At 35.1% G+C, this 19,723-nt stretch overlaps 1 protein-coding gene across 3 annotated transcripts in view; it reads left to right on the top strand.

Annotated features, from left to right (window-relative positions):
- DTWD2 (DTW domain containing 2) overlaps nucleotides 1-19,723 on the top strand; it is a 372,028-nt gene that overhangs the window by 95,693 nt on the left and 256,612 nt on the right. For all 3 annotated transcript variants that reach the window (XM_042982627.1, XM_042982630.1, XM_042982628.1), the window contains exons 5-6: nucleotides 4,971-5,099; nucleotides 10,744-10,964. In XM_042982627.1, coding sequence (XP_042838561.1) covers nucleotides 4,971-5,099; nucleotides 10,744-10,914 — 300 coding nt within the window. In that variant the 3' untranslated portion in view covers nucleotides 10,915-10,964. The remainder of the gene's footprint in view (nucleotides 1-4,970; nucleotides 5,100-10,743; nucleotides 10,965-19,723) is intronic.

Here is a 19,723-nt window from a genome sequence, read left to right as displayed (position 1 = left end):
TCCATTCATACATCGGTGGACATGTGGGCTCTTTCCATACTTTGGCTATTGTCGATGGTGCTGCTATAAACATGGGGGTGGATGTGTCCCTTCGAAACAGCACACCTGTAGCCCGTGGATAAATGCCTAGTAGTGCAATTGCTGGGTTGTAGGATAGTTCTATTTTTAATTTTTTGAGAATCCTCCATACTGTTTTCCAGAGTGGCTGCACCAGTTTGCACTCCCACCAGCAGTGCAAAAGAGATTTTCTTTCTCCACATCCTCATCAACATCTCTTGTTGCTTGAGTTGTTAATGTTAGCTATTCTGACAGGTGTGAGTTGGTATCTCGTTGTGGTTTTGATTTGTATTTCCCTGATGATGAGTGATGTTGAGCATTTTTTTCATGTGTCGATTGGCCATCTGGATGTCTTCTTTGGAGAAGTGTCTATTCATTTCTTTTGCCCATTTCTTCACTGGATCATTTGTTTTTTGGGTGTTGAGTTTGATCAGTTCTTTATAGATTTTAGATACTAACCCTTTATCTGATATGTCGTTTGCAAATATCTTCTCCAATTCTGTTGGTTGCCTTTTAGTTTTGCTGATTGTTCCCTTTGCTGTGCAGAAGCTTTTTATTTTGATGAAGTCCCAACAGTTCATTTTTGCTTTTGTTTCCCTTGCCTCTGGAGATATGTTGAGTAAGAAGTTGCTGCGGCCAAGATCAAAGAGGTTTTTGCCTGCTTTCTCCTCGAGGATTTTGATGGCTTCCTGTCTTACATTGATGTCTTTCATCCATTTTGAGTTCGGTTTTTGTGTATGATGTAAGAAAGTGGTCCAGGTTCATTTTTCTGCATGTCTCTGTCCAGTTTTCCCAGCATCATTTGCTGAAGAGACTGTGTTTATTCCATTGAATATTCTTTCCTGCTTTTTCAGAGATTAGTTGGCCATGCATTTGTGGGTCCATTTCTGGGTTCTCTATTCTGTTCCATTGATTATCTGTTCTTGTGCCAGTACCATACTGTCTTGATGATTACAGCTTTGTAGTATAGCTTGAAGTCCGGGATTGTGATGTCTCCTGCTTTGGTTTTCTTTTTCAAGATTGCTTTGGCTATTCGGAGTCTTTTCTGATTCCATACAAATTTTAGGATTGTTTGTTCTAGTTCTGTGAAGAATGCTGGTGTTATTTTGATAGGTACTGCATTGAATATGTAGATTGCTTTGGGTAGTATTGACATTTTAACTATTTGTTCTTCTTATCCAGGAGCATGGAATCTTTTTCCATTTTTTTGTGTCTTCTTCAGTTTATAAGATTTCTATAGTTTTCAGTGTATAGATTTTTCACCTCTTTGGTTAGATTTATTCCTAGGTATGTTATCTGGTATTCTTATATATTAAATATATATTTAAGATTTAATGTTAGAAAAGAAAGGAAGGCATTATAACAACAAGTGTTTCCAGGAATTCCAATTTTAGGCAATTCAGAGAATCATTGGCAAAGACTGAATGCAGGATCTAGAACTGGAAGAGTTGGGTGTTTCTAAAATGGGAGTTATAGTATAGGCTTAGAATCCATACCAGTAGAATTCTAAACCCGGCACTGATTTTCCTGTTCCTCAAGAAGAAGTTACAGCAAGAGTACTCAAACAGTCTAAACCCTTGGAGAACCAAGTTCCAAAAAGATCAAAATTACTGAAGTGTTCTTTGAATCAGCATGGCTTCTAATATTTGGAAATTAAGTTTTATGTAATATGATATATCAATATTACAACAATCATATTAATTATATTATAACTTGAAATTATTAATATATAATTAATTGTATTGTGATATGTAATTAATATATAATTATAGTTAATAATATATATTATATGTAATCTTAGGATTAGGTTTTACACCCTCAGGTCCATGTATCTGATTTTTGTCGATGAAGAGGAACTGAGAAGCAAAATTACCTTATTGAAACTAATTGGTTAGCTATTGTCAGGTTTGATATAAAAATCCTGGTCTTTCCATAGAGCCTCATACTTTCATCAAATTTTAATTTTTTCTTTTCTGAGAATTGTAAATTTTACCTCGGATTTCCTTGAACTTTTATTTAAGAAGACAAGTCACTTTCTGGGGCACCTGTGTGGTTCAGTTCGTTGAGCGTCCAACTTCAGCTCAGGTCATGATCTCACGGACTGTGGGTTTGAGCCCTGCAATGGGCTCTGTGCTAACAGTTCAGAGCCTGGAGCCTGCTTCAGATTCTGTGTCTCTCTCTGCTCCTCCCCTGCTCATGGTCTGTCTCTCTGTCTCTCAAAAATAAAGAATAAAAAAAAGTTAAGGAAAAAAAAAAAGGCAAGTCACTTTCTGACAAATTATTATTGTGCCTATGACTTCTCAAGAAGATGGATTGACAGGATTTCTTTTTGTTCCCACTCATCATATCAAATGTGATGAAGGTGATACAGCACATGTGCATAATAGACATTGTGAGAAGAGCCCATTAACGTGCTATATAACATGTCTGTTAATCATAGTACAGACTTTAGTTATTTACTCTTAATATATCCGGTTACTGGATAATTCCTGGAGAGATAATTTGTGAAGGACATTTTGAAGTCTTCTAACACTCGATAAATTTCAGATTCTGAATTTTCATGCAGTCATGTGGGCCGTGGTAAGAAGTAAAGCTACTCACTGAAATAAAAAACTTCTTCTTAATTTATTTTTATATTTTTTAATTTCGGTTTTTCCAAACTTATTTTTTAAAAATCAAATTTGTTCCAATAAACAAAAATCACTGTGGATTTTTCATGTTTCCCAACGATTTTGTTGTAATCAGATGTTTATTATAAATTTCTCCAGTGATGGAACTGAATATTGAAAGCAGTAGTTGGCTGTGCTCGGTTTTCTAGTTGACCTGATGACATATCAAAGCAGTTGGTAATTATAGTTAATCAGCATTATGAATTATTCTTACAGTTATTTAATCATGGGCTTTCTTTGATCATTGCAGTTTCTCAACCATTTTTCTCCATCTCTTCCCTCCCTCCGTTTTCCATCTTTTTACGTTGGTAGAAATGCAGAGTGATTTTAACTAAAATGTTATTAAATATGTTTTAAAGAATGTATTCCAAAATTAAACACATTCTGTAGTGAAGCTTTTATTATTTACTATGTATGTATGTAAATTTATTTTTTGAGAGAAAGAGAGCATGTGAGCGAGCAGGGCAGGGGAAAGAGAGGAGAACAGAGGATCCATAGTGGGCTCTTCACTGACAGCAGAGAGTCTGATGTGGGGCTCGAATTCATGAACCATGAGATCATGACCTGAGCGGAAGTCGGACACTTCACCACTTAACTGAGTGAAGCACCCAGGTTCCCCTGTAATGAATCTTTTATGATGCCCACTTTACTTCTCTCCCTCTCCCTTCCCTTCCCCTTCTCTTCCTGTCCTCCTTATCTTCCACCTTCTGAGGAGAGAAAGGATACAAGTTGTAGAGAATTCTTGGGACAAAATGCATTCAGAGAAACAAGGGAGGAAGAGGACTGAGGGACAAGGGTCCAGAGACGGGACAGTTTTAATGCTGTAAAGGAATGAGAGACTGTTAGAACTTCAGAGATACCAGAAAATGAGAGACAACACCTGATTTTATTAAGTGACTACGTGGTAAGAGTTGGACACCGCCACCTCATTCCACATGTTTACATATTTAGTGAGTAAAAACTTAAATTCTTATCTACTCACACATCCTTAAGTGTGATTCTTTTCACAGTGTGGGCTAGGAATACGGTTTTATGAGTGTGAAATTACTTGAGTTTCATTTAATTAAAATAGGAATCAAAAGGCCAGAATGTTGACATTTGGTTTTCTATTCCTTTTCCCATTTCTGACTGTCAGTCATCAGGTGTCAGTCACCTATGTGTGTGTGTGTGTGTGTGTGGGCACACACATCTCTTTATACACACTCACCCCCATATAGGCATACCCCTGTCAGTCTATATTAAGAAACAATGGAAGACTAAACCATACAATAAAAAACCCAGTTGTTGTCAATTCTCCAAAGTGATTAAATCGTTTTCATTTCTACCACAGTGCATGAGGATTTCATTTGTTCCATATTCTCCCCATTTGGTGGTGGTAGTCGTTTTGATTTTAACTGTTCTAGCAAGTGTGAAAAGTTATCTCATTGTGATTTTAATTTGCATTTAGTCGTGTTGAGCACTTAAAAAAATTTTTTTTTTAATGTTAATTTATTATTGAGAGACAGAGAGAGCATGAGCATGAGAATGGGAGGGGCAGAGCGGGAGACACAGAATCTGAAGTAGGCTCCAGGCTGTGAGCTGTCAGCACCAAGCGAACATGGGGCTTGAATTCATAAACCGTGAGATTATGACCTGAGCTGAAGTCGGCCGCTCAACCGACTGAGCCACCCAGGCGCTCTGTGTTGAGTGCTTTTATATCCTATTTGCCTTTCTTATATTTTCTTTTGTGCAGTGTCTTCGCACTTGTGCCTCCTGGAAAAGGGTTATTAGTCTTTTAATTTATGATTTGTAGTAATTTGCATATATTCTGGTTATATTTTCATTGTGAGATATATGTGTAACTGTCCTCTGAGTATTTAACAATAACAATAACTAGAGGATATTATGTATAGAAGATATTAATACATTTAATATTTTTAAACTGGCGATTTTGGAAGGAAGTGAACTAGTATTTAAAACAAAGACTTTATAATTTTTTTCAAGTTTATTTATTTATGAGAGAGAGAGACAGCATAAGCAGGGGAGGGGCAGAGAGAGGGGGAGACACAGAATCTGAAGCAGGCTCCAGGCTCTGAGCTGTCAGCACAGAGCCCGATGCGGGGCTTGAACTCTTGAACTGCGGGTCGTGACCCAAGCTGAAGTCGGACGCTCAACCGACTGAGACATCCAGGCACCCCCCACAGACTGTATAATTTTAAATTTAAAACAAAACTCACATTCTGTTTTTCTGTGTTTTGGTTTCAGGTGCAGTTAAAAACTAGTGTTTCTAGTCAGTATGTAATTCGGACACAACCGACTAATAGGTGCCTTTCTACCCTGGAATGTGCAGCTGCTGCTCTTTCCATTTTGGAGAAAAATGATTACATACAGGAGGTATGTCTTTGGAAGGTTATATTGTTTTTGAAAGTAAGCAGTTTGGTTAGATTTTATCTAGAAATTTAGAAACGCATAACCTATGAAATTTGCAGCTCCAGTGTCAAATAGAGTGTATCTGTAATAGAAATTTGTGTACTGTTACAACCTTCTTTCCCCCTCTGGTGTTTTTCTGTGTTAGTTCAGCATCCAGATTGCGTTATTTAAATATTCATTCTAAGCTGTGCAAACAGCATTTATAATAAGCTAAATTGCTTTTAAGTAGCACAACATTAAATACAGTTTTTTTGTTAGATTTTTCTTTTATTATTTTGTATTTCTCTTTTAGGATTTTGTGTTTTCTTGTACACAACTTTTTTTCTTTTTAATTAAAAGAACGTTTTACAGCAACTTTTTTTTTGCATTGGTGCTTTTGAGAATGTACCAACTTTCTGTGTATCTTATTAGCTACTTGCTGAGAGCATAAAAAAGACAAGTTTTTGAGAAAAAACACCTGCAGAATATGAAAAGGTTATAACCTGCAATCATCATTTTATTTAATTTCCATGAAAGCCTGATGATTTCATATATAATTAATCATCAGTAAAGAATAACGTTCAATGAGCCCACAAACGTCTCAGTCTTTTGGAGTGTGTAGGAAACTGCACTTAAGGCCAAAGAAGAAAGAATAGCAAAATAAAAAATTGTTAGGGTTTTTTAATCACCAAAGGAAGGTTTTTGATAAATACAACTCAAGAAGATAAGTCGGAGGATAATGAGCGTAACTAAATGGAGTTTTATAACTCTCCCTTCTGACGAGCACACACACACACAGTACTTATTCCTGCCTTCTTTCTCTCTCTCTCATTATACACTATGGTTACTATTATTATAAGAATGTGCCTTACTCATTGAGGAAATTTCATTGATGGATAAAAGCTCAGGTCAGAGTAACTGAATTGGTTACCAAGAAAAAGAACAAAAGACCCCCAGAACACAGAGCGTGAAAGAATGCCAGAAGCAAGCCTTGAATTGCTTTTTTCCTCTTCCCTACCCTAAGCTATGGAAAATGCTCTGCAGAGTTGGAGGCTTTCCTTCTTTTGAAAGAAGTAGGCTTTCTTCAGTAGGTTTTTTTCCTATGTGTATCTGTGTAAGTAGACTTTGTACTGGGTCTAGGCAATTTCTCTTTCACTGTTCTCTCTCCTTTGAGAAAAAAAAAAAAATCATGAGGGGCCCTAGATCTTTATTCCAAATGAGCAGAGAGTGTTCCCTGACTTTCTCCCTCCATTGTAACCTTGCCATCTGCTCCCATGTACCTAACCATTGACATAGCGTTTAATACACCTCTATAGTCCTTTCTCTTTTTTGTTTATACCTTCTTGAACACAGATAATATACTGTTTCTAGGTATCTTATTTTATAGCTTATTTTACACTATTGTTTAAACTTGCTTTCTGCACAATAAACTTGCACTATTGTTTAAACTTGCTTTCTGCACAATCTTTGTAGTTTCCTTTTTGTCGATGTAAAACTCTAGATCAGCCGACATCAGACCAAGGACCCATTAAAAGCTCAAATCTTGAGAGGAAAAATGTAATATTCTTTGGCTTTGGATTTGAAACTTTATCCCCTCTCCTTCTCTGGGTTCTGAAAAGAATTGTCTGTGGATTTGTATGTCTTATTTCTACAATTGGTATCAGACCTTTACTTAAGTTCTAAACAAGCTTTAATGTTCTTAGTGGTGGTGGATTTCCTAACATTGTAATACAGTAGGGCTAGGGTTTGGATGGCGATTGTCCTGCTACTGCTCCGCCCTTCCCAATTTCATAAGATACATGATTCTGGTATTAGTCAGTGTACCGTTGCAGCAAGGAAGCTTATCTTATGTTCTGAGTATAATGTCTGATAACAGGCAAAGTTCAAGATACAGAAGGACGACAGGATCTGTCGTCTCTTCAGCTTTTGTTATTGTTGTCTGTGGATCAAGCTGAATGTGAAACCCCAAAGTCACGGTGAGGTCCTGAAGTTCACATTCTGTTTGCTTTGGTCACCAGGAGTAGTCATACTTTAGTGACCAGGAGTAGAAAAAGGATGTTTGGCAATCATACGTGGGATTTGGAAGGTGTTGATAAGATTATTGGCTGGAGCATGAGCTGAAGAAATGCATAATGGACCATCCCACACTGCTTATTATTCCAGCTGACCAAAAATTAGCTTTCTCGGTGGAGAATCCCAAGTCAAGCCTGTTCACATCTAGCTACAATTTAAACAAAATACCGTTTCATTCCCCTGGGAAATACAATTACCAGCTGTTCTGAACTTAGGTGTTTTCTCTCCTTTCTGGGGAGGAAAGCTATGACACACGTTTTTTTCCTTGATAACCTTTTTTTAAGGGGTCTCCTAAAGAAACACCAATACAGTGGGGGAGAGTGGTAATTCTTCAGCTAGCTTTATTCTATGGAGGTAGGTAGGGCTCCTCAAAATAAAGAGCTTGGCATGGAATAGCCTTCTTAGTCTGCTGATTCATCCTTGTCCTTTATTCCTGAGCAGTTTTTCACACACTCTGAGTAGCACAGTGTGAGCTTTGAAGCAGGTTTGAATTAAACCTTCATCACTTACCATCACCACTTTGTGCCAGTGGGCAGTTCATATAATCTCCTGTGCTTGTTTGCTTATCTATAATACACCAGAAAGAGTTACCTCTTACTTATTGGTGTGAGAATTGGATGGAGTAATTTTTGTTAATCGCCTGACACCAGGCACTCCAGAAGAATTAACCCCTTTGTTCTTTCTTGCCCGCCCCCTCCACCACACCCCTGTTCTTCCCCATAAATTGACAAATTTGAATTAAATTTGACATATTCCCCATAAATTGACAAATTTGAATTGAATTAAAATTGACAAATTTGAATTAAAGATTGGTGATTTTCATTCAGTTACTATAAAATTTACCAGGGCTTTTCAGACCTTGGAAAGCTCAAGCTTGGGTATTTTTTGAATAATAGAACCGTTTCTGCTTATGAACCTGTATAGCTAGATGTGGTAAAAGCTTTGTGCACAGTCTAAGTGCCAGTAGTTGGTAATCATGGGCTGTTCAGAACTGTCACTTTATACCTGCAGACAAAAGGGTTTAAAAAACACTGATTTCGCCCCAAATAAATTTTTAGAAACAACCTTATTTCTTTGTTCCTCTGAACAAATATATAGCTTCACGTTGCCTCAGATATAATGTTGTTAGTTTATACAGAAGCAGTATCACTTATTATCACGCAGTGTGCTGAACATGTTAAATGCATCCTCTTAGTCCTCTTAGTGTAACCTAATAATGATGTCGTAAGGTTGACAATGTTTTCCTCATTTTATAGATGAAGAAAATGAGGCAAGGAGAGGTTTATGTGGCTTATCCGGGAACACCTAGCTAGCAAGTGATTACGTCAGTCAAGACAGGCCAGATGCAGCTGCAGTAACCTAACACTCCAAAATCAGAATGGCACAACACAACAGTGGTTTGTGCCTCTCTCTCACTGTCTTTGGGAGATTAGTGGGATGACTTGTGCTCGCTGCAGTTGCTTAGGGGCCCAGGCTGATGGAGGCACTGTGTAGATAGGTCATTCTCCTTTCATCAAGGAAAGCATATAGGGAGGTGGTGAATTGTACGTGCTTTTCGAGCTACTGCCCAGAGGTGACACATGTTATTCGTGCTCGCGTTTCCTTAACCAGAGCAAGTCATAATGGCCATACCTAACATCAAAGGGCGTTTGGAAAATGTAGTCTGACTGTGTAGCAAGAAGGAGCATCAGTCTATTTGTGAACAGATGTATTGACGATCACACAGATGGAGTACGGGTCTAATCCAGATCTGTCTCCAAAAATGATTCTCTTAATTACCTCAGAGAATTGGTAGAGTCTTATCTTCAGGAGATAAAAGTTGGAGGCCCTTAACAATAGGAATATTAGCATTCTGTCCATTAAGAATCTAACGAATGCCTTAAATAGCAATAGAACCTTCCTTCAGTTGTCTCCATCTGTATAATGTCCTAGGTATGTTTTCTAGGGATGATGTTTCAGAATTCAGTCAGTCCACTATGTTTACTCAGGAAGGAAATATATAGTCATTTCCACATTCCCTCTCTTATTTGAAGAAATGAAGACATTAAAGGAAATTATGATAACATACAGATGGGGCTTTCCAAGATAATGTCCTGCAGAACTTTTCCACGATGTTTATCTCTTACCTATTGGGGTATGTCAGTTTGATTGCACGTAACAGAGCCTTTATTGTGGGGATTGAACCATGTATATAGAGGCTTCTTTTTCTCCTGTAAATAAGTAATGTGAGGTGAGCAGTCCAGGGCTGGGGATTTCTTCTCTCTTTCTGCCCATCATCATATGTATTTGACTTTAATCTTTGTCTTTATTGCATTGTAGTCACATGATGGTTATCCCACCTCTAACAGTCCTGTTCCAGGCAAGAAGAAAGCACAAAAGCCCCTGCCTGCTGAGTCTGTCCCATTTTAAAGAGTGTTTCTGGAAGTCCCACCCAAGGACCTCAACTTACCTTTCCTTATATGGACTGTGTCATTAGCCAGTTAGTATTACTAGCTGGATACATTGGCACCTTGAATGACATTTGGAATGATAAAAAGAATGAGTGTGGAGAAGCAACCACCAGTGACTGCCACGATGTCTGAGTTCATTGTAAAATTAAAACCTTTAAGTTCTTTGCTGCCACTTACCTTGTATGTGAATAGATTTTCACATAGACATTGTGACATTTTTGCAATTAAATCTATCAGTTTTTTTCATTGTTCCTTTTATTTCTAAAAAACAAACAAACAAAACAGTTTCCTTAGTCATGTTTGCTATTGTTGTTTGGAAGATTTAAATCAGGGGTCTCAGGCCCCAGGAAAGCATCTGACTCAGAATGTTTTAAATGCATGACATAGTGGGTTTTTTGTTGTTGTTGTTGTGTGTGTGTGTTTTTTTAAAAAATTATTTTTATTTTTGACCTTGAAAAACTTTAGGTAGGGCATTTGCTCTAGTTGTTTTTAAACTTCTACCATATTTGTTATCGTATGGGTCCACCCGGCTTAAATGTTTATGTTATATGGCTGGCTCTGTAGGTATTTGAATGTAGACAAGTACAGATACAGTCAGAAAAACCCCAGGTTTGGGTATCTAACTTGTGTGTAGTCCTTGGACCATTGTGAGAGAATTCGTAAACCTGTTAACCTTCATCTGATTGTTACAGGTAACAGGAAGCTTGCATCAGTCTGTGATTGAAACCACATTAACTAATTTGTGTCTAAAGGTCTCTTTTACTCTATTTGTTACAGATTTAAATGTTATAATGGCAACAGTTTCTTGAGGTGTTTGAATGTATTAATGTATAAATGTAGATTTGGACTTTAGTATATGTATGGGAAATTAACTATTTGTGTCTTTTTACCGGAACTCCTTAGCAGTATGTAAGGTATGAGTTAAAAGAAATTGTATATTTGGATGTCATATATTTATATTTAGTAGAGTGCCTGTTACTTTTCATGGTTAAAAGCCAATAATAATAAAAATAAACATAATAATCCCTGTTTCTGAAGAAAAAGTTAAATAGAATATGATGATTTGTTACAGACCCTATTTTAGTATCTTTTTTTTATCTTCACAGACTTTGCTTCGCCCTCTTCAAGCTTTGTGCTCTTTCCAGCTGCAGCATGGTGCTCAAATTCGCCTCAGCAAGGAACACCTTCTGAAAAATGGATTATATCCTAAGCCAATGCCAAAGAACAAACGCAAGCTCAGGAAAATGGAACTGTTAATGAACAGTGTTAAAATTTAGTACTGTTGTTCCATGGTGCTAGTTATGGTGTCTTCCGCTGATAAAACCAGGTGAAGTTTTCAGAAAATTTAAGTCTGTGGGTTTTTGACTGTCTAGAGTGAGAGTTGCATGCTCAACTTGCCCAGCAGAAGGAAGTCAACCAAATAGCCATAAAAAAGCAAACAAAAAAAAATTTCGCTGACCCAGTAAAAACCAAGGTTTCATACTGAGTTTGTTTAAAAAAAAAAAAATGTGCCTCTAATACATTTTTCCAGATCCATAGTTTGGAATGTGTTTGAAATTAGTTCTTGAGCGAGGTTAGAAGGTTTTTTTGTTTTTTTTTGTTTTTTGTTTTTTTATGTAAAATGGAAAGAAATTATTGTACCTGATTGGGACACTATTGTTTTCATGAATGTTAATAGATAATTAGGTATATATAATAGAGGATACTTATGTCAATATGCAATATTGTACATAAACTTTATAGTTTGAAGTAATAATGATCACCAAGTAGTTTAGATTGAATTTATTTTTTCCATAGAATAATATAGCAGAATAAGGGAACTAAATAAATTACTTAGGTACTAAACTTGAACTCAGCTATTATGATTTAAGTGTTACTATTAATTGCCCCAGTTTTGTTGTATTAGGGTATACTTGGAACGTAAGATTATATTAGTTTCAGGTGTTCACCATAATGATTTGATATTTATATACATTGCAAAAATAATCATTGTATGATAAGTCTACCTAACATCCCTCATACGTACTTAAAAGATTTTTTCTTCTGATAAGAACTTTTAAGATAAACTTTCTTAGCAACTTTCTAATATATGGTATTTGTAATTTTGCAGAATTATTAACTACAGTCACCATGCTTTATAGTACATCTCCATGAGGTATTTATTTTATAACTGGAAGTTTGTTCCTTTTGACCCCATTCACCCATTTTGCCCACCCCACAGCCACCAGCCTGTTCTCTGTATCTGTGAGCTTGTGGTTTTTTTTTTTTTTTCTTTCCTTTTCTTTTTTTTAAGATTCCACATAAGTGATATCAAATGATAATTACCTTTCTCTGTGTGACTTATTTCACTTACCATTATGCCCTCCAGGTCCATCCCTGTTGTTGCAAATAGCAAGATTTCATTCTTTTTTATGGCTGAATGATATTCCACTGTCTATATACACACCACATTTTCTTTATTCATCCGTCGATGTCTATTTAGGTTATTTCCATGTCTTAGCTATTGTAGATAATGCTGCAGTTAACACAGGTGCGTCTTTTGAAGTTAGTCTTTTTGTTTTCTTTGGATAAATATTCAGAAATGGAATTACTGGATCTTAATGGTATTCTATTTTTTACTTTTTGAGGAACCTCTATACCTTTTTTCATTGTGGCTGCACCAATTTACATTCCCACCAACAGTGCATGATAGTTCCCTTTTCTCCATATCTGTGTCCCTTTTTATTTCTTGTCTTTTTCATTATAGCCGTTCAAACAGGTGTGAAGAGGCAGTTCTTTGGGGTTTTGATTTGCATTTCCTAATGATGAATGATATTGAGCATCTTCTCATATGCCTGATGGCCCATCTGTATGTCTTCTTTAGAAAAGAGTCTGTTTTGTTCACTTCCTCTGCCCATTTTTTTGCCCCCTTTTTATTCAAATTGTGTGTGTGTGTGTGTGTGTGTGTGTGTGTATGTGTGTGTTTGCTGTTGAATTGTAGGAGTCCTTTATTTTTGTTATTAACCTCTTATCAATATCTGACATACAAATATTTTCTCACATCCTGGGGGTTGCCTTTTCACTTTATTGATGCTTTTTTTTTGTTGTGCAGAAACTTTTTAGTTTGATGTGGCCTCACTTGTTTAGTTTTGCTTTTTTTGTATTTGCCTTTGGTGCCTGATTTAAAAAATCATTGCCCAGGCTGATGTCAAGGAGCTTGCCACCTTTGTTTTCTTTCTAGTTTTATGGATTTCACATTTTACACTCGTCTTTAATCCATGTTGAATTAATTTTGTGAGTGGCATAAGATAGCAGTCCAGTTTCATTCTTTTGCGTGTGGCTCTTCAGTTTTCCCAACATCATTTATTGAAGACTGTCCTTTTGCCATTAAATGTTCTTGCCTCCTTTGTTATAGATTAATTGAGCATACATGTGTGGGTTTATTTCTGGACTCTATTGTGTTTGATGGATCTCTGTGTCTTTTTTTTTTATGCCAATACCATACTATTTTGATAACTATAGCTTTGTAGTACAGTTTGAAATCAGGGAGTATGATGCTTCCCCCTTTGTTTTTCTTTCTCAGGATTGCTTTGGCTTTTGGGGTCTTTTGTGGCTCCTTACGAACTTCAGGATTGTTTGTTCTATATCTTTGAAAAATGCCTCTGGAATTTTAATATGGATTGCAATGAATCTGTAGATTGCTTTGTGTAGTAGCCCTAATTTTGAAAAAGGTGCATGGAATTTTGACACAGCACACATTTTTATTTTATTCATCAAGAAGGCTTATTGAGTGTGATAAACTAGTCATATGGAAACAACTGAAATAGAATATAACTATAATTTCAACAACATATTTTTCTAACTGGGGCTATTTAAATATTTTTTCGTGAACAAAAACTTTCAATTTCAGAGAGCAAATTTTCCCCAACGTTTTGGGAAAAATATTTACTGACATTTTATATACTAGTAGAGACATGTATGTAATATATATTTGTATCTAACTTAAATCTACTGCAGTCGTATACCCATATTGGCAAGGAGAGGGGACTTTGTTTTCTTTATTTATGACTTCTAGAGTTTTTTGAATCCAGTATCAAGTTGTAAGGAAAAACTAAATGTGCGACCTAAAAGTAATCTTGTTATAAATACATGTGCATGTATGATATATGAATGGTTATTTCTGACCATTTTCATTCTTATTTATTTATTTTTATTGTTGACCTAGATTAAGCCCTTCTTAAAAGCTTTAATGCTAGTCAGAATGATAGTAAATGTTTGGGGAAACTATGTAGAAAATATTTTAAAATATTAAACAAAAGTTAGATTTCTATCCTGTATTATTGACTTTTTAAAAAATTAAAACACAGTTTGGCTCATTTAAAAAAATGTTTATTTATTTTGAGAGAGTGGGGGAGGGGCAGAGGGAGGTGGAGAAAGAGAATCCTCAGCAGGCTCCATCCACGATAAGCTCGATGTGGAACTTGATCTCACGACTTAGATCATGACCTAAGCCAAAATCAAGACTTGGTTGCTTAACCAACTGAGCTACCCACTACTATCAAATGACTATCTAGGTATAATAGAAAAGAAATAGTAATAATAATGTATAATGGTCTCCTAACAAATGGGTTAAAATAATCTTACAGTAATTGTTTTCAGATTAAAATTAAATTTTGCAAATTTCTTTTATCCACTATTATTGCCTTTTAAAAAAAGATATTCCTGTATATGACCCATATAAGTCTTTAAATTGTATTTTAATTTATATTGATTTTTAGAATAATTACTACCTTTATCTTTTAACTACAGAATTAGGGTAATTTTTGAACACTTACAAAAGCTTAAAATTTAGTATTTTTGGAAATGTATAAGCATTTTTAAAATAAGTTTATATAGTTTTCCAAATTATTTTACTGACTTCTTAAATTACTTAATTAATTTTTTATTTCTTACTGATCTCCTGACAAGATTATTTCATTTACTCCTCTCTGGTATTCAATGCTTCTTTAGTCACTTGCTCTCATCAGGCAGTTTTAGATAACATTTAAAACCATTGGAGTGCCCCGGTAGCTCAGTCGGTTGAGTGTCCAACTTCAGCTCAGGTCACGATCTCACAGTTGGTGAGTTTGAGCCCCATATCAGTCTCATTGCTGTCAGCTTGCACTCTCTTTCTCTCTCAAAAATAAATAAAACATTAAAAAAACAACTATCACTAGTAGGTTTAGTTATTAAAAATACTTATAATGTGTAGTATTATGTGAAGATTTTAACTGAAAATTTAACCTGGCTTTTAAAAGTTGTTACTTTTTTGGGGGCACTTGGGTGGCTCAGTCAGTTGAGTGTAGGCTCCTCATTTTGGCTCAGGTCATGATCTCGTGGTTGGTGAGACTGAGTCCCACGCAGGGCTCTGCACTGCAGTGCAGACTCCACTTTGGATTCTCTCTCTCCCTCTCTCTCTGCCTGTTCCTCAGCTCGTGCATATGTGCTCTCAAAATAAATAAGCATTTAAAAAATAAAAAAATAAATAAAAGTTACTTTTTTATTGTGTTAGTTGGCTTTTAAGTTCAGATGCTTTTTATTTGTTTGATTTGCCTGGACTAGTTCCATTTTTTGGGGGATTTATAGCTGATAGTAGTCTTTACATACAAACTTGAACTACACTTTGATGTTGGGTATTGTTTTGTGAATTGTTACTTGAACCACGTAATTTAGAATGTAGTATTTCTTTATACACAAGGTGATTGATTATGCATTTAGCACAGTACGTTGTTGAAAATCACCATATAATGAGTGGTGTTATTTTCATTTTCTTGTACTTGAGTATGAAGGGTTGAGAGCTATACTGAATGAAGCAAGTCACAGTACTTGGCAGATTTCCCTAGGTTAGCTTGCAAGATTTCTCAGGTGAAAACATGAGAGTTATATTAAAAATTATGTTCTGGGGTGTCTGGGTGGCTCAGTCGGTTAGTGTCAATCTGTTAGTGTTAGTGTTAGTTTGGTGTCAGTCGGGGCGTCCCGCTTCGGCTCAGGTCATGATCTCAAGGTTTGTGGGTTTGAACCACGCATTGGGCTCTGTGCTGACAGCTCAGCGCCTGGAGCCTGCTTCCGATCCTGTGTCTCCCTCCCTCTCTCTCTCAGCCTTTCCTCTGTTCACGCTCTGCCTCTCTCTGTATTTCAGAAATGAATAAACATTAAAAAAAAAAAAAAAAAGAAAGAAAAATTATGTTCCCCCTATTTTAAGACTTCAAACCCAACTTTCTTTAGCCGTGACTACTGTAGCATTAGATTTTAGAAGGAGCAAGCTCTTCACCTTAATGAGTTATATAGAAGAGTACTTCTTCATAACTTCTTCAGTTTCTTCATCACATATTCCCACTTGCCCTAAATTGGCTATTTAAAAAATGTGATTGTGTTATTAAAGAATCCTTTCCATTGAATATTGATGAATTTCAGGAAAGTAAATTGTTGACCCTTGGATACAGTTGTCATTGGTATAGAAGTAAATGTTGATGCCCTAAGTAAAAAAACTAGATTTGACTAGGTGAACTCAAAAGTTTTATCTAATGGGCCTTTTATTATGTAGATTTAGTCCTTAAAAATAAGTGTGAGTGGATTTTTTTATAGGTAAATAATACTATGGTTTAGATGTAATGAAACTTTGCATTTAATTGTCCCATAGCATAGAATGAATCACAACCTCTTAACATTTTTCAATCAAATTTTTATTTACTGGATTTGCTTAATATATTCTCTTTCCTTTTTCTTTTTCTTTTTTTTTTTTTAGCTTTATTAAGGAATCATTGACAAATAAAATTGTGAGGTGTTTAAAATGTACAACATGATGATACGATATACATATTCATTGTAAAAGGAGTCTCTCCATCAAGTTAACACATCCATCACCTCACATAGAAATGTTTTTTCGTGTGTGTGATAACATTTAAGTTCTACTGTTGTGGCAGATTTCAGTTATACGGTCCAGTGTTATCGACTACAGCTGCCATGTTCCCCCTCCTTTCTCCTCATACTTTCTTCTTCCCAGATTCCTCCTCTCCCTTCTCCTCACTCTCCCTGTCCTCTTTCCTTTTCTAGTATCCTTATCCTGTCTACTGTTGTGTTTTTTTTAAATGTGTACAAATTATTTGTGTATCCTTGCATAAGTGGTTTTTTTAAAAAGATCATGTAGTAGTCTTCACAGCTTACAATTTTATTTTTGAAATTTGTGCAGAAAATCAGGCACTTACTCTGTGCTGCTGACTTGTCTCCCTTACTCTACTCCCTTACTCCCTTACTCTCCCTTTCTCTACACTAGAGAAACATGTAATCACTTACTAGTCTTCAATAATTGTTCACGTGAATCAACAACGTAAGAATTTTTTAAAGAAACTTTTTAATGTAAGAATTTTTAAAAAACCGAGGTAGGTAGCCTTTGAATAAGAAATTATAGTTTACTCTTATTTAAAGGTACGTTAAGAAATGAAAACATTCTTCTTCATTCCCTTATTTTAATTGAAGTATAATTGACATAAAACATTAATTAGTTTCACGTGTTTTTAGTGATTTGAGTGATATTTGTATACACCATGAGATGATCACAGTAAGCCTAGTTATCATTTGTTTTCGTATGAAATTATAAACTTTTTTTCTTGTGATGAGAACTTTACGATATACTCTCTTGATAACATTCAAATATGCAATACAGTATTGACTATAGTCACTATGCTGTACATTACATTCCCATGACTTACTTATTTTATAACTGGAAGTTTGTATCTCTTGAACACAGCTACCCATTTTGCCTACTTCCCAAGCCCCCTCTCCTCTGGCAACCACCATTGTTTTCTCTTTGTGTTTTGTTTTGTTTGCTTTTTAGATTCCATAGGTAAGTGATATCATATGGTATTTGTCTTTTGTTGTTTGGCTTATTTCATTTAGTATAATATCTTCAAGGTCCATTTATGTTGTTGTTGCAAATGGCAACAGTTCGTTCTTTTTTATGACTTAAGTAGTACTCCATTATATAATTCCACATCTTCTTTATCCATTCATCCATTGATGGACCCTTGGGCTGCTTCTGTAATTTGGCTATTGCAAATAATGCTGCAGTGAACATAGGGGTGCATGTATCTTTTCAAATTAGTGTTGTTGCTTTCTGCAGTTAAATACCCAGAACTGGAATTTCTGGATTGTATGGTAGTTCGACTTTTAATTTTTTAAAGAAACCTTGAAACATTTTTAAAAGTATGTCTGCCTCAGGATTTTTGTCATTACCCCATACTCCTCACTGATTTTGCATACTAATAGCATTTAGTCATCTCTCTCCACATATGTTATTTACAAGGTGAAAAATCGCTTATTACATTTTTTATATGTAATTTTATGGGAAACATTAGTTGATATGAAAATGGCAATAATTTACAATATGGTCATCAGATTTTATAAACATAACTGCCTATCATTTTGTATTTATTAAATAGTTTTACTTCTAAAGTTGCCTTTTTCTTAATAAAATCAGTGAAGAAATTTTTAAAATGTACATGAAAAACCTGGATCTAAAATGTAAGCTTACCTTTTTCCTGTTTCTGGAATATCTGATATTATGGAAATGAAAGAAATGTTTTAACAGCATATTTTAATACTTATTTTGTTAGTAACTCTCAGAACTCTCATACGTTCAAATTCTTTGTGGCAAATTCCATGTGGCAGGTACTTTCACCTGTGACATATATAGTCTCATATAAAAGAAAAATATTCATTTAATGAATAAGGTAAAAGTAAAGATTAGTTGAAATAAGGAATGTTTTTAAGGTAAAATGCATTAACAAATTGATTGTTCCTTTAATTTGTGAAGTGTTTATTCAGTAACTTAAAGTAGGAAAAATGGTTTATGATGTCACTTTGATTTTTCATTTGTGCTAATTGATTTTATTATTTTTAAGAGTATTAGTACTTATTTTAGCTTGAGAGTTTGTTAATGTCTTTACTCTTGGTACATGATAATAGTGTTTACTTAGAACTAGACATGTGTGATTTATAATACCTAATATTCACTTAATTATTAATGCAATGTTAAATTTAATTTCCACTTTAAAAGAAATAGTTAAGTTCCTAATGACTCAATAGTTGTTTTGCATAATGGCTTTACTATTTTTTGTTGATAGCAAACATTATTTGAAATGTTTTTGAAAATATAATTGCTATGTTTTATTTTCTTGGTGATCCTCAATAACATCATTATTAAAATATCATAAATATTTAATTTGAAATGTATGAATTATTCCTAGCATTAAAGAACAGGGTCTGTTGGGTAATACATCTCTGCATGCACCTACCATTATTTTGAATAATGGACGTGATGATATTAGTAGCAAAATAGGCTTGGGCATCCATAAGAGGTTTTAATAGTATATAGTAAAAGTATCTGTAATCTGTGTCTTTTATGTGTATTCGTAGATCTTTGTTTACTTCTTATTTCTCACTAATCAGTCCAATAAACTATTTATTTAGTAGATATTTTTGTTTAGCTTTTACTCTGTGTCAGGCACTGTGTTGGGTGCTAGAGTGATGTGGATGACAGAGTCCCTGTGTCTGAGAAGTTGAAGTTGTGGCTGTTGGAGACATATCATGATAACATAATTTTAGATATTGATAACTGCTATGGAAGAGCATCCTAGAATAGAGTATGATGAGACTTTAGTCACAGTTGGGGAAGGCCTTGCTAGAGGAAATGAAATTCAGGTCTGTGCTAAATGATGAGAAGGAAGCAGCACATAAATAATTCTTCAGGTAGCTTTTTTTTTTTTTCAATTAATTCCAGTATCATTAGCATACAGTGTTATATTGGTTTCAAGTCTATAATTTAGTGATTCAACAATTCTATACATTACTCAGTGCTCAGCAGGGTAAGTGTACTCTTAATCCCAATCACCTATTTTACCCATCCCTTCACCCACCTCCCCTCTGGTAATCATCTGTTTGTTCTCTGTAGTTAAGAATCTGTTTTTTGGCTTGTTTCTTTTTTGTTTGTTTTGTTTCTTAAATTTCAGATATGAGTGAAATCATATGATATTTGTTTTTTTCTGACTGACTTATTTTACTTAGCATTAT

The sequence above is a fragment of the Panthera tigris genome, chromosome A1 (genome assembly GCF_018350195.1).
Source record: "Panthera tigris isolate Pti1 chromosome A1, P.tigris_Pti1_mat1.1, whole genome shotgun sequence".
Classification (NCBI taxonomy): domain Eukaryota; kingdom Metazoa; phylum Chordata; class Mammalia; order Carnivora; family Felidae; genus Panthera; species Panthera tigris.
This window is presented reverse-complemented; position numbering and strand designations above follow the sequence as displayed.